General features: G+C 34.1%; 1 protein-coding gene and 1 long non-coding RNA gene across 2 annotated transcripts in view; both read left to right on the forward strand.

The window, feature by feature from the left end:
* Positions 1-3,712, forward strand: part of LOC149540741 (protein ULTRAPETALA 1-like) — a 47,617-nt gene extending 43,905 nt beyond the window's left edge. Inside the window, exon 3 of the mRNA XM_089801824.1 lies at positions 3,018-3,712. Coding sequence (XP_089657950.1) covers positions 3,018-3,192 — 175 coding nt within the window. The 3' untranslated portion in view covers positions 3,193-3,712. The remainder of the gene's footprint in view (positions 1-3,017) is intronic.
* A 7,724-nt stretch (positions 3,713-11,436) lies between these two features.
* On the forward strand, positions 11,437-12,406 carry LOC149540743 (uncharacterized). Its single transcript, XR_016356041.1, has 2 exons — positions 11,437-11,564; positions 11,645-12,406. It is a non-coding gene; the product is annotated as an uncharacterized LOC149540743 (long non-coding RNA).
* The last annotated feature ends 394 nt before the right edge of the window (positions 12,407-12,800 follow it).

Raw genomic sequence — 12,800 nt, forward strand, 5'->3', positions numbered from 1 at the left:
TGTGCTTTAAAATTCACTGCCTTTTGAATGAATTAAAAATGAAAATGGAGTAAAAGAGAAATATTAAGGCATTGGGCAGACTGGAAGAATATACACAGGGCACTGCAGATCCTGGGAAAGAAAAATATGGCGAAGGAAGATTAAAATAAGAAGAGGTTGTGTCTATGCAGAAAAGAGAGGAAGATAACAATGGGCTATGTAAATATAGGAGAGAAAAAACTGAAAGAAGATAAGAGATTCAATCAAGAAGAACAAACAAAGATAGAAGCCTCCAGACTTGAGTTGATTGCTTGAGAAATGAAACCAAATATTAGGTTCCATATTCATTGGTGAAAGTAAAGAAATATTAATTTCTTTTGTTAATATTGTAGATTCATAGCATTCCAAACCTCTGAAATAATTTGATGAATTCATGAACTGTAAGGGTCCGTTTGGTTAGTGGAATTTAAAAGACCCGGATTTGTACAAACCTTGGTTTAGCCAAATCAAGGTTTTGTATATCTTCATTCCAATTTTTGAGATTTTCCTGAAACCGTTTGTTTCACTCAGAAGATGCGTGTGAAGACACATTTTTATGCGTAAGCTTGGAGTTGAAGGCGAATTTCAAAAAATAGTCCAATCTATTGTTTTTACACTCCTTAAAAAACAAAACCAGGTTTTGATTTTCAATTCCTACTTTTTTTAGGAAGTCAGAAAACCTGGTTTTGAGACAAAATTGGAAGTCTCGTATGCTAATTCCATTTTGCAAATTTTGAAACAAACGCACAAATTTTCAAATCCAGGTTTTGAAAAAGCCAATTCCTGTCATCTTCCAGGAACCAAACGGACCCTAAGAGTGAAGGTTTTGAAATTGAATAAAATAAAGAATATGATTGGCTATTTGATTAGGAGATCAAATCAGAATGTCTATGCAACATAAAGCAATTTTTTGAACTTTTTACATAAAAGTAAATCAGTTTTCACACTAATCAATATATAATTTCAATTTTAATTTAAGTGGACCTATAAAATAAGGGAAAAAACCATGGATTCCACTTTCAACAGTACATATCCTTTGACAATACATTAAATCTCTAATCTCTCAACTTATGGCTCATCTTCATTGTAGGAAATAGCAATACAACTATATCTTGGATAGCTTAATTGTTGCAGATTAGCATTCTTTTGGTTCAAACTTGTGCCTCTCATTTGTCAAGTTTATTGGAGACAAATAGGACAGTGCTGCTATGTTTGCAGAGATCATAAAAAACACTGGTTCATTCAATTTTGCAGACCCTGAATCACTAAGAAAGGCACACATCCAGTAGTTGAAGTTCTTGTTGTCCAGCTTTGATTCAAGTTTGAGTTGGCGCTTGAATCAATCAAAGCAAGTTGACGAGAAAATAGTTCAGAATTGCATGGTCTACTACATTATTCTGATTCTGCAAGTGGGTGAAGCAGAGATTTGTAGAATGTACAAGAAACATAGTCATCTGACAACTTTTCTAAGATTGTTAGCACGTAGTGTAATCAAATTGGGTAGTTTTTGTGTTGGGATTTCATCTGGGTGTCTGGGCATTAGAGGTTTCAGAGCCAAATGTGTGCACTTTCCATTGAAGGGAAATGGGTATTAGTGTTGTTGTAGAATAAAATCCTCGTGTTCAGAAGGTGCATAGCAATAACTCCTCCATGGAAATGGGGTTAGTGAGCAAAGAAGCTTCTGTGGTGTTCTTTGTACTTTTTAATAGCAGTTTTGAATATCTCTGTGTGAGTGCATAGTGCCAGTTGATGAAATGAAAATAAAAGGTTAAAAAAAAAATATAGGAGGTGATTTTGTAGGGATTATATTTATGATAATGAAATATATTTTATCACAAACTGTGCCATACTATAAAATTTTATTATCGTTTCTCTGGGTTGTACTCTTTAAAACATTATTTAGCATGTATATCTTACTATCGGTGTAACTATTGCACCTTTGTTTGGTGCAAGTGCTAGTGCCCAGTACTGCCAATGTCTGTGAATGTTGAGTTCGTGCATGTACTGGAGGTTTCTAAAGGGACAAGAGGGAAAAGGCACTGCTGTGTTTGTGCTAATGGTGAAAATACTGAAAATATCTAAAAGGAAATAAACAACAGAAGAAAAAAGCACTTTCTTCTTACTTGTGGCAGTAGCATGAAAGTACCATGCAATTACAGTTACAGGCAGCCAATTATTCATGTCTGTTTTACTTTGCAAGTTTAAAGTTTTAAATAGAAATAATATTCCATAATTAACTATTGTAACTTCTTTCAGGTTTTGCAGTTGGTTAAGCAGTTTATTATAAATTGTCTCAAGTTTGGTAGAAAGAGGAGTGGCCAAGATAGACGAAAATTACTCTCATAGCTTGTATTACAATATCCACTAGCTTTTTTATCATTTGGTGTTATGTTTTTAATTTGTTTTGTTCTGTTGAAACTGTTTACTTGATGCCAATTTTTTCGCCACTGCATCTTGGTCCCTTACGTTGGTTGGGTTTACTGACAAGTCAATGTATTCCATAAAAAATCCATTTTGCTGGGTTAAATTATCATGTTGAGGCCAACAATTTTCATACTGAGCAATTAACTATTCCTGCCTAGGTCAATTAGATGTCTTCAATGTTGTGAATTTTCTAGACATGGGACCTTCTTTTACTTTTCAATCTAATAAGATCAATCTAATGTTGTGGATTGTGGAAATCTGTTAGCTTTGGTCTAATAAGGGCTATTTATTGTAATTCAGATAATGTTACTAAATGTCTGTGTGTATGGTAAGTCTCTTCTTAGTCCAAATTGGCCTGGCCATTAAGAGAGAAAAAATATGGTTACAACTTTACTTAAAGCAAATTTTAGCGTTTGGATATTGACGATGTGTGGTTGTTTTTCATGTTATTCATTTTGTTAAGTTGTTTTAGATGTATTTAAAAGCCATATAACCTTTGTTGCATTTCTTTATTTTTCCTGGTTAATCTACCGAAGAGTCACCTTAATGCTTGCAATTTGGGTTTTGTAATCCAGAATTACTTGCAAAGAAGAGGAAGAGAGAGTGAGCCGCAAATCACACAGAGGATGTCCTAATTCTGCAGCTTGTGAAGGATGCACTTCTTGCGTGTGCTTTGGTTGCAGCATGTGTCGCTTTTCTGATTGCACTTGTCAGATTTGTGTTGATTTCACATCAAATGCAAAAGCATAATGGATTATTCTTTCGTTTCTTTTCTAATTGATTTGCAGATTGACGTGGTCACAATGCTAACCAATTACTTGCCAAGCTTCAATTAAGTGGTTTTTGCAGAGTTCAGTACTAGGAAAAGTTTCATTCATCAAGAAAATGCTTATTCGTAAAATGCAGAATGTACATGGGACAACACTTCCATAAGAATTGAAGCTTATGGATTTCAAGATACAATTGTGTTGAAAAGGGCACCGTTTTTATCACCTACAAATTATACATGGAAGTTTGATTTGTTTCTCTCCATCAACAAATTATAAGGATACAACGAGGATATGGCTAGCTTTTAATTGACTAATAAACTTGTATTTGGCAAATGTCTGAAGTTGGCTTGCCAACAATATTGTTTGTGTTTATTCATAGTGTAGGCTGACCATTTATTTGAGATCCCTATGCTGTGATAGCCGCACACAAACTGCAGTCCTCGTAACTTAATTGTCTTCTGAATCATGATTATAATAATTGAGGATTTAAATTTTGATTAGTTTTCCAAGCTTGTGCAAGACAATTGTTGATCGGTCAACAGAGGAGTACGATTTTTTTAATTGATTCTCTCTGATTGACCGACTAGAATAACTATATTGTTGGAGAATATATACTTAAGTCACACAACAAATAATAATGTATGTATAAAATACATACGGGTGCATAAAAAGGACATGAAGTAACGTGCATGATATGTACTAACATTTTATTTTTCAACCCATGGAATCGTGTAAACATGGCAACTTTTTTCTTAGGAGTAACTTGAAGGTGCAAAATTAGCTTTAGCAACGGGTAGGTCTCTTCACCTTTTGGAGGCTTAAATTTGGGAAGAAAACATTTGCTCAACAACGAGAACCTTGTTCTTGTTCGTCCTGTATGGATCATTTTTCAACTTTTACAATTAGATTCGAACTGTTTGAGCTGTTCTATATTTTGAAATATGCATATTCTCATGACCACATTCCTTAAGGTTTGATTAATTATTTTGCCGTTGAAAAATTAGTTTTCTTTCATTTAATTTGTTTTTTAATCATATTCTAAGCAAGCTACAATAATGTGCGAATAATGTATGTTGGACTTGGCACTTTCTGAATTCCTATGAGCCCCTCTCAATTGGTACTTTATAAAAGAGGTTTATAGATACTTGATATATCTGGTCGTTTTTTTTTTGTGGAGGCTTTGAGATATATGCGTGCTTATCTCGTTAAGCATTTCGGGCTTCTGTTTCCATAGCATGTACTTTGAAAATTTTGTAGGGGAATCGAAATATGAAACTGGGTCGCAAGATATGAGCAATGCACAGCAAAATTTCTAAATTTGTGCAGTTTAATATAACTGCAACTATAGCAGAATGAGTAGTCAGTAGTCATATTCTTAATGAAATGTTTGAACAATCCATCAAGTATACTAGTATTGCTGGGCTGGAGGAAATGCTAATTATTCAGCAGTGAATATTAAACTATGTTTTTAATATGAACACAAAATAATGGGATTACTCATCTCACGGTATATGTTGTATCAGCATTTTATTCCCAATTTGTCTTGTTTGTGTATGTTAGGAAAAAATGGAGCAGTACAATTTTGTTTATTCTAATGTAGTTAAAGAATGTTCAATTTGAAATTGAATTGCTCTTATTTTAAATTTATAAGAGTATTAGAAAATTGTATTATGTATACATTATTAATATAACTATGGTTTGTATTAGACAATGTAGATTTATTTTAGATGCAAGAGAGTCTCTTAAGCTAAGAGCTAACGACTGAGGTGTATCCATTATGCCAAAATCTGTCCTGGGTATGACTCCAGTCTCATCCCTTACGATGTCAGAGCCATGCATTTAGCAAGACTTGACATTCGTGGGCTCATTTAGAACCATTCAATTTTTCTTATAGACTAAGGGCCCTTTGATGCATATTTTCATAAAAGATCCTTAAGAGATTTGAATTACATATATAACATAGATTCTATAATGTTGGCTACAAAGAAAACATGAAGAGTACTTTTGTTTACCTATATAAACGCTTTGAATGTTTTTCTTTGCTTACTATCAATTTAAAATGTTGTATGTAGTCCAATGGACTTGCCATGCTTGGCTTAAATGTGGGAGAAGGAAGAATATAGGGTGTATGATCACAACCTTGTACAAATTAGGAACTAAAACTATTTTACCTCTTCTTGATTACATTAAAGGATAGTGTATTCATTTGGGTCAACCTCAAATCTGATTAAAAACGGGATAAGGATGAGGTGGATTTAGTAGTATTTTGTTTGAGTTGAACATGCTTATGTTGAGTGAGTTGGATGCTAGATCAAATGTCAACGATAATAAAATGAAAGCATTGGACACACATTTTAAGAACAAATATGTAGACAGAAGTTATAGATTTGGAAGTAGTCATTAGAAAGGAAATTGTGTCTAGAAATCTGGGTCGAGTTTAGGTCAATGTTGGGTGGGATGACCTTGATAGTGTCATGCAAATGAAAGTTATAGTTTCAAGACTGAAATGTTGCTCAAAACTTTTCCAAAGTTTTTGTCAAACTAAGTGACATTGACACTATTTTTTTTTGGATTTGTGAAAGCTCGATCTATAGGTCTTTGTTTGCACTTTCTGATATTTGGTGGCAAAAGAGATAGTTGGGTTGATAGGGTTTTGTCCAGTTTAAACCATAGTTTTGGAATTAACCTTGGAATTGAATTGAAATGTAATTAAATTGTAAGTGGACTTGTTAGATCTAAAGTTGATGTTGACTTGCATAATTGATCATATAATTGCTTGATCATGGAAGCCATTTTGAATGATTGGGATATGAGATTTTCTTTCTAATGACCCAATGTTGTTTGAAGTACAATAACAAAATCAAGGGCAATGAAACACAAGATAAAAAGAGAGCACATAAGAGATCCACTATTTGAGGTTATGCACATTTGACAACTTAAGTATATCAAGTATATTTGTAATGAATTGACCTTATAGTAGATGGTGGGGTTTCTTGTCTATAGAGTCCACAACCAAGGTTCAAGTCCCTATGGGGTCGCTCTCTACCATGGTTATTAATGGAGAGTTGTTAAATTTGATCCTTGTTAAACTAACAAGTCTTCTTGATTGTAGTGCTCACAATTAAGGTCGAAATATTTAAGGGTATTGAAGAGTTGCTTCTTGCTTGTAGAACTTACAACCAAAGTTTTTTCCCTCTAAAATATATTAAAAAATGGAGAGTGTGCAAGAAAGGGAATAGGCTCAGCAAGGGGATGAGGAGGATTATAAAGTCCTTGCAAATTGTCCATTTTTTCATTGTTGAAGGTTTTTGCCCTGTTTATTTAAATGTTGCATTAGATCTACTCCTATTTTGTGAATGGGTATGCCAGTTCGAGTCTATTGCTTGGCCTTTGTTGGTAATCTAGATTTGGACCTATGTTTTGTGTGGTTGCATCTTAATGCACACCTTCTTTTTTGCCTATGGGTGTCAATTTGCTAGTGTGTGTTTTACAGTTTGTTGTATTTTAGCCACATACGGGCCATTTGATTCCTTGTAGTGGAACCCTAAGTTTTTGCAAATTTAGGGTTCTACATCCATGACCAAGTAACAAGTTTCTCCATACAATCACAACATGTATGCTCTTCTATTTCCAACTCCTAGAAGTTGGATGGTGAATCTTTGGGTATGTATATATTTCCAAATGCAAAATCATTCCAAGTATGTACCTTTGGACCATAATTTCTTTGCACTGAAGTATTCCTCTGTGACTTTGATTATTCCATCACATTCTATGTATGTTCAAATATCTTCTTCAATTGTTATTTTTCCCAAAGCTATTCCATATGCATTTTTCTCAATTTTATTGCATTCCCAATGTAACTTCACTCAAATACTCATATTTGAAAATCAATCTATTTCCCTCACATAGCCATTATGTTAGGAGAATCATTCCTATGCGTTATGTGCATCAAAGTCTGTCCTTGTGCAAAATCCCAGAGTTCTAAAATCTCATTTTCTATTATTGTAAAGCTTGAACCTTTTGCAGTTTACTCAAATCGCTATTGAGAATCATGGGAATCATGACAAAAAGGACTATCTTGAGAATTATGGGAATTGTGACAAAAATGACTATCTTGGGGAATCACTAAATATCTACTAATCATTCATTTGGGATGTGAGTGTCATTTTATGCCCCCACACAAATTTGTCAAGACTTGATTTGCTATTTTTTGTAAGAGTATTTTGTTCTCAATTTTTTTTTCTTGAGCATCTGGAAAAAAATCAATTATTTCTGGAAGTCACTTATATTACAATAATGTGTTGATTACAACTAATTGTTTTTCTTGTTTCCAAGGTAGAAATATTTTTCTCCCTTCTTGGCAGGAGTTAAATGAGCACGTTCGTCTGGATATTTATAGATGTTATATTACTACTACCTGGGTTAACCCTCCTGGCGAGTTACGCCCACGAATGTCTTTTTATGCAGTGTATCTTTTGGAGATTTCTGATGGGATTATTGCTCGTCCTAGCTATCTCTCACGACATTGGTCTCATGCCTTGCAGATCTCTTTAGGTTCTTTTAGAGTTGGTTCTCACCATCTTCGAGCTCAAAATGATCATCATATTGACAGTGGGGAGCAGATCTATATGCTCTATACTTTAGGGGAGGTTGAGAATGAGGCTCATTTTTTTCTTTTTCGATGCCCTATTTATTATGAGATCAAAGAGAGATTCTTTTGTCTGTTTCGGGAGTGCTTCTCTCTTTATGACTTCTTCAACTATTATGATTAGAGATGCCTTGCACTGTATCTTCATGAGGCCACCACGCTCCGTGATAACATGATCCAGACATTGCTTCCACACCTGTACTCATCTACTCAGCTCATTACTGCCTTTTTTACATCACTATCCCCTTTGCATGGCATGAAAAGGCCCTCTAGCTCTATTCGACCTAACGAGCTTTCCAAATGCGTTAGATCCCGTTCTAGTTATTTGCACCAGAGACACTCGTTTGTGATTGGTCAGAGACAATACAATACCTCTACACATCGACATGTGTATCATTCCATGACTGATTTCTTTTCGCCCGAGAAAGCCTCCTAGTGCTTTCTCTGTCTCTATTCTTTGTTGCTATTTCTTTGGTGTTTTCACTTATTTTCGGACACCTTTGTGTGCTCCTGCTGGTGTCTACCTTACTATTGTAATCTTTCAGTCCCATAGACCTCTTTTTGGTCTTTTGTTGGACATTAATATCTATCTTATCTTATGTTATCTAGATGCTTGATTAGGTAAGTATTCTAAACCTATTCCAAGTACAATTTATTCAATTCTAAAAAGTTATTGAAAGACATTATTAATAAAGATACCTTATTCTCAATGTGACTTGGGAATGTACTAGTGTAATTGGCTAATAAAATTGACCATATACTATATAAGATCTTGTAATTACAATATAAATTACTCTGTTAAATTAGTCTTAAAGCGATGGAAATGTTAGTAAAGAATTCTACTAGACAATGTGATCGCTAGAATAGTGAGATTTACCTGTAGACCAAGTTTTTAAATTTTACCATTGAATTGTGGTCATTTGGATTTATTTTGTTGTTCAAAGTACTCTCCCATGAAGGCACTCTTCTCTTGAATTTCCTCCTCACTTGTGCACAAGATTGGATAATTTTAACTCTTTTATGCATGCCTCTCTTAGTTATGAAATTCTCTAATAACAAGGCTACCTAATTAGGTTATTATCAATACACTTTGAATTTCATAATTATTATTTTGCAAAACAAAATACATTATTTTGCACATCCATGAAATTTCTCTCCTCCTTAGAAGCTTTTAGAGAATTTCATAACTAAGAGAGGCATTCATAAAAGAGTTAAAATGATCCAATCTTGCGCACAAGTGATGAGTAAATTCAAGAGAAGAGTGCCTTCATGGGAGAGTACTTTGAACAACAAAATAAATCCAAAGGACCACAATTCAATGGTAAAATTTAAAAACTTGGTCTACGACTAAATCTCACTATTCCAAAAATAACATTGTCCAATGGAATTCTTTACTAACATTTCCATCACTTCAAGACTAATTTAAGAGAATAATTTATATTGTAATTACAAGATTTCAAAGTTAATTTAGATTGGAGTTACAATCTTAGTTCAAAGTACTAATTTTCCATTTTATTGAGGATTAGCATGGGAATGAAGTTCAACATCCAAGGAAGGTTACGAAAGATATGGTTCCAATATAGGACACACATTTGATATGAGAAATCAAATATTTGTGCAACCAAACAATTGATAGGCAATTATTTTTTATCAGCAATAAAAATATGGGTGAAACATCATGTAACAAATACAAATCTGTGTGAGCCATGAATTAGATATTTGATTGAGAAGGTTTCATTAGGAAAAAAAAAGGAAGTCTTGGGGATATCGTAGAGGGAGAGCATGTAAATAAAAGCATCCACAAATTCCAATATAAAAATTATTGAAAAACAGAGATGCAATACCCAAGAAAACAATAAACAAGAGAAGAAAAACTAGCAATTTGATATTATTGAATAATAGAAGCCTATTTATACAACTCAATGAACAACCTACATTCCTAAAATATTGCAAAGAAAATATGTTAAGAGTTCGAAAACACACTAAGAGGATTTGACACTACAACAAGAGTAATGAACAAGTAACCTACTCTAGATAACTAACTGGATCAAAGAGAAAGATCTATAGTAAGTCATTTGTTTTAACTGGAACTCTATGACATAACTACAATTAAATTGGACTTTCGCTGCCAACAACTCAAACTTGAGTTGCCACATGTGCAACATTGTTATTCATTACTCTAACACTCCCCCTTAACGAATAACCAAATTTTGTTTGACCCCTAACATCTCTTTAAATTTACAAACTTTATTTTTCCCAATGACTTGGTGAATACATCAACTATATTGTCATTGGTATTACAATAGTTCAACTCTATCTCTTGAGATTGCATTTTCTCTCTTACAAATTGGTGTTGTGTTTCAATATGCTTTGATCTTGCATGATAAATAGGATTGCTTGCAAGTTTGATTGTACTTTGATTGTCACACTTGATTGAAGTAGGTCCTTGTTTTTGTACCATATCTTCAAGAATTCTCCTTAGCTAAATTGCTTCACAGGTAGCATTGCATAATGCTTTGTACTCGGCTTCAGTAGATGAAAGATAAATTGTTGGTTGTTTCTTGCTGCTCCAAAAGAGAACACCTGATCCCATGTTGAATGCATAACTAGTTGTTGATTTACGATCATCTAAATCTCCTACCCCATCAGAATTAGAGTAACTTGTCAACACAACATTCAAATGGTTAGTATATTCAATGCCAAAAGATATGGTGCCTTATAGGTATCAAATCACTCTTTTTGCTACATTCTAAAGGACCCTGAGAGGATTAGCCATGAATTGGCTAAGTATGTTGACATAATGTGAAATATCAGGTCTTGTAGTGCTCAAGTAGTTTAGACTCCCCACCATCTACCTATACAATATCCAATTGACTTCTGAAGTGTCACTATCACAAGAGAACTTGAAATTTGTTCCAATAGAGTACATGTTGCCTTGCAATCTTGCAAATTAAACTTTTGGATTGACTTCTTTGCATACTTACTTTGAGTAATCAAAGTCCTACCATTTTTTTTCCACACTTCAATTCCTAAGCAATAATGCATTTTGCCAAGATCCTTCATTTCAAATGCATGTGGTAGAGCTACCTTGATTGCATCAATCAAATCTATAGAACTTCTTGTTATGATGAAGTCATCCACATATAAAGAAATCAAAACAACATTCCTATGTTCATCATTCTTTATGTACAAATTTGGATCTTTTTTACTCTTGATATATCCTTGTTGAAAGAAGAATTTATCAATTTTCTCATACCATCATCTTCGTGCTTGTTTGGGACCATATAATGTCTTTTTTACTTACATACCAAATGTTGTTTTTCCTGTTTTACAAAAACTTAGGCCCCGTTTGGTTGCAAGAATAGGAGTGGAATAGGAAAAGTTGTATACTAGAATTCACCAATTTAACATTTGTGTGCGAAAAATAAAAGTGGAATAAGCATCCTGCTCTCCTCATTTTACCTTAAAACGGGCATAGCGGAGTTCTCAAAAAAAGTTGGAATAAGAATAGTCTATTCTTATTCCACTTTTTATAAAGAAAATTTTATATCCTGTCGGGTCCGTGAGTTTTTGCCCATTTCATTTTGCCGCTCGATTTTTCCATCTTCATTTTGCCGCTTGATCCTGTTCACGCATTTGAGAAAGCCATCATTGCAAGATTTTCCCTTCTGAGCACGTCAAGTATTTGAGAGCACCAGACACAGGTATGAAGCGAAGACCTTTCAATTTCTTAAATTTTATTTTTTTTGCATCTAATCGATTTGGGTTTTGTATTTTTTGACAGGGTTTTTCTTGTGTTGCAATCACCAAACACACTGCATATTAGCGAGCAAAGGGAGGGTTTCCAAGCACTAGGTATGGCATCTTCTATGTATTCTGGCTCCAAATTTATTTTGTTATTATAAGGTAGGTTATGGAGCTACCAGTTAGCGCACCAGATGACTGTTCATTATCTTTGTTTGGGAGTGCTTATCTTGACTTACAAGGCTGTTCAATAAGACCAAATCTACAAACCCATTTGATATATGCGTACGGGTATTTCAAGTTTGGGAGCAGTGAGTTCAGCCTCCTGAACAGCAAGCTTCGCCTCCTCATTCTTGTCATAGAAGGGCTCTGCTATTTCTCTTCTTAGCATTCTTTACCCAACACATTTGTACAAGACTCGAAAAATTTCAAAAGACTTCGAGAGTTCACCGACCATGCAAGGTTACCCACATATACTCTGTGCGGACTATCTACATAGCTCCTCTCTTTTGGATCCATCGCACGTCTATTGGGAAATATCCTTGTTGATTAAATCTTTTGAAAGTTCACTCTAAAACTCCGGCACATTACAACAACTGTTTATTGAGCTCCTTTGATTCATCATAGTGGGATTGAATCTCTTGAGCAGTTGGGTTCTGCTGCATTATTTTTTTTGCAACGTTTTCCAACGTTTGCATCAATGATCATATTGGTGGCCAGCTCTTACCTTCGTCGCATCTTGTACTCATTTCTGACACCTGTAATTTGTGATGATATTTATTTAGTATTCTATTCTCTCGCAGCTGTATGTGATGTGATCATTTAAAAACCATTCTCTTTTGAAGGCCGGTGCATCACACTTTGGTTCTTGGATTTAGTAGGATTCAGAAAAAATAATAGAACATGCAGCCATTTTTTGCATGAACAAAATAATTTAGGTCAAAAACACCAGATTAGCTTATCTAGTATCATTCAAGTAATATTGAATGCCACAACCTTTGAACTTTGAATCATATAGAATCTAATATAGTTGATTGAACATAGAGCTTTAGGCAAGAGCCTACAATACAATGGTAAATTATGAGTCTTTCATCTAGAAGTTTTGATTCTATGGGAAAATACATAACAATAATTAATCTGAACAAATAATGAGTCACGAATAACTGCTTTTAGATTCCTTATTACTACCCATTTCC

The sequence above is a fragment of the Cupressus sempervirens genome, chromosome 9 (assembly GCF_028749045.1).
Source record: "Cupressus sempervirens isolate cs-2001-9-10 chromosome 9, ASM2874904v1, whole genome shotgun sequence".
In the NCBI taxonomy this organism is placed as follows: domain Eukaryota; kingdom Viridiplantae; phylum Streptophyta; class Pinopsida; order Cupressales; family Cupressaceae; genus Cupressus; species Cupressus sempervirens.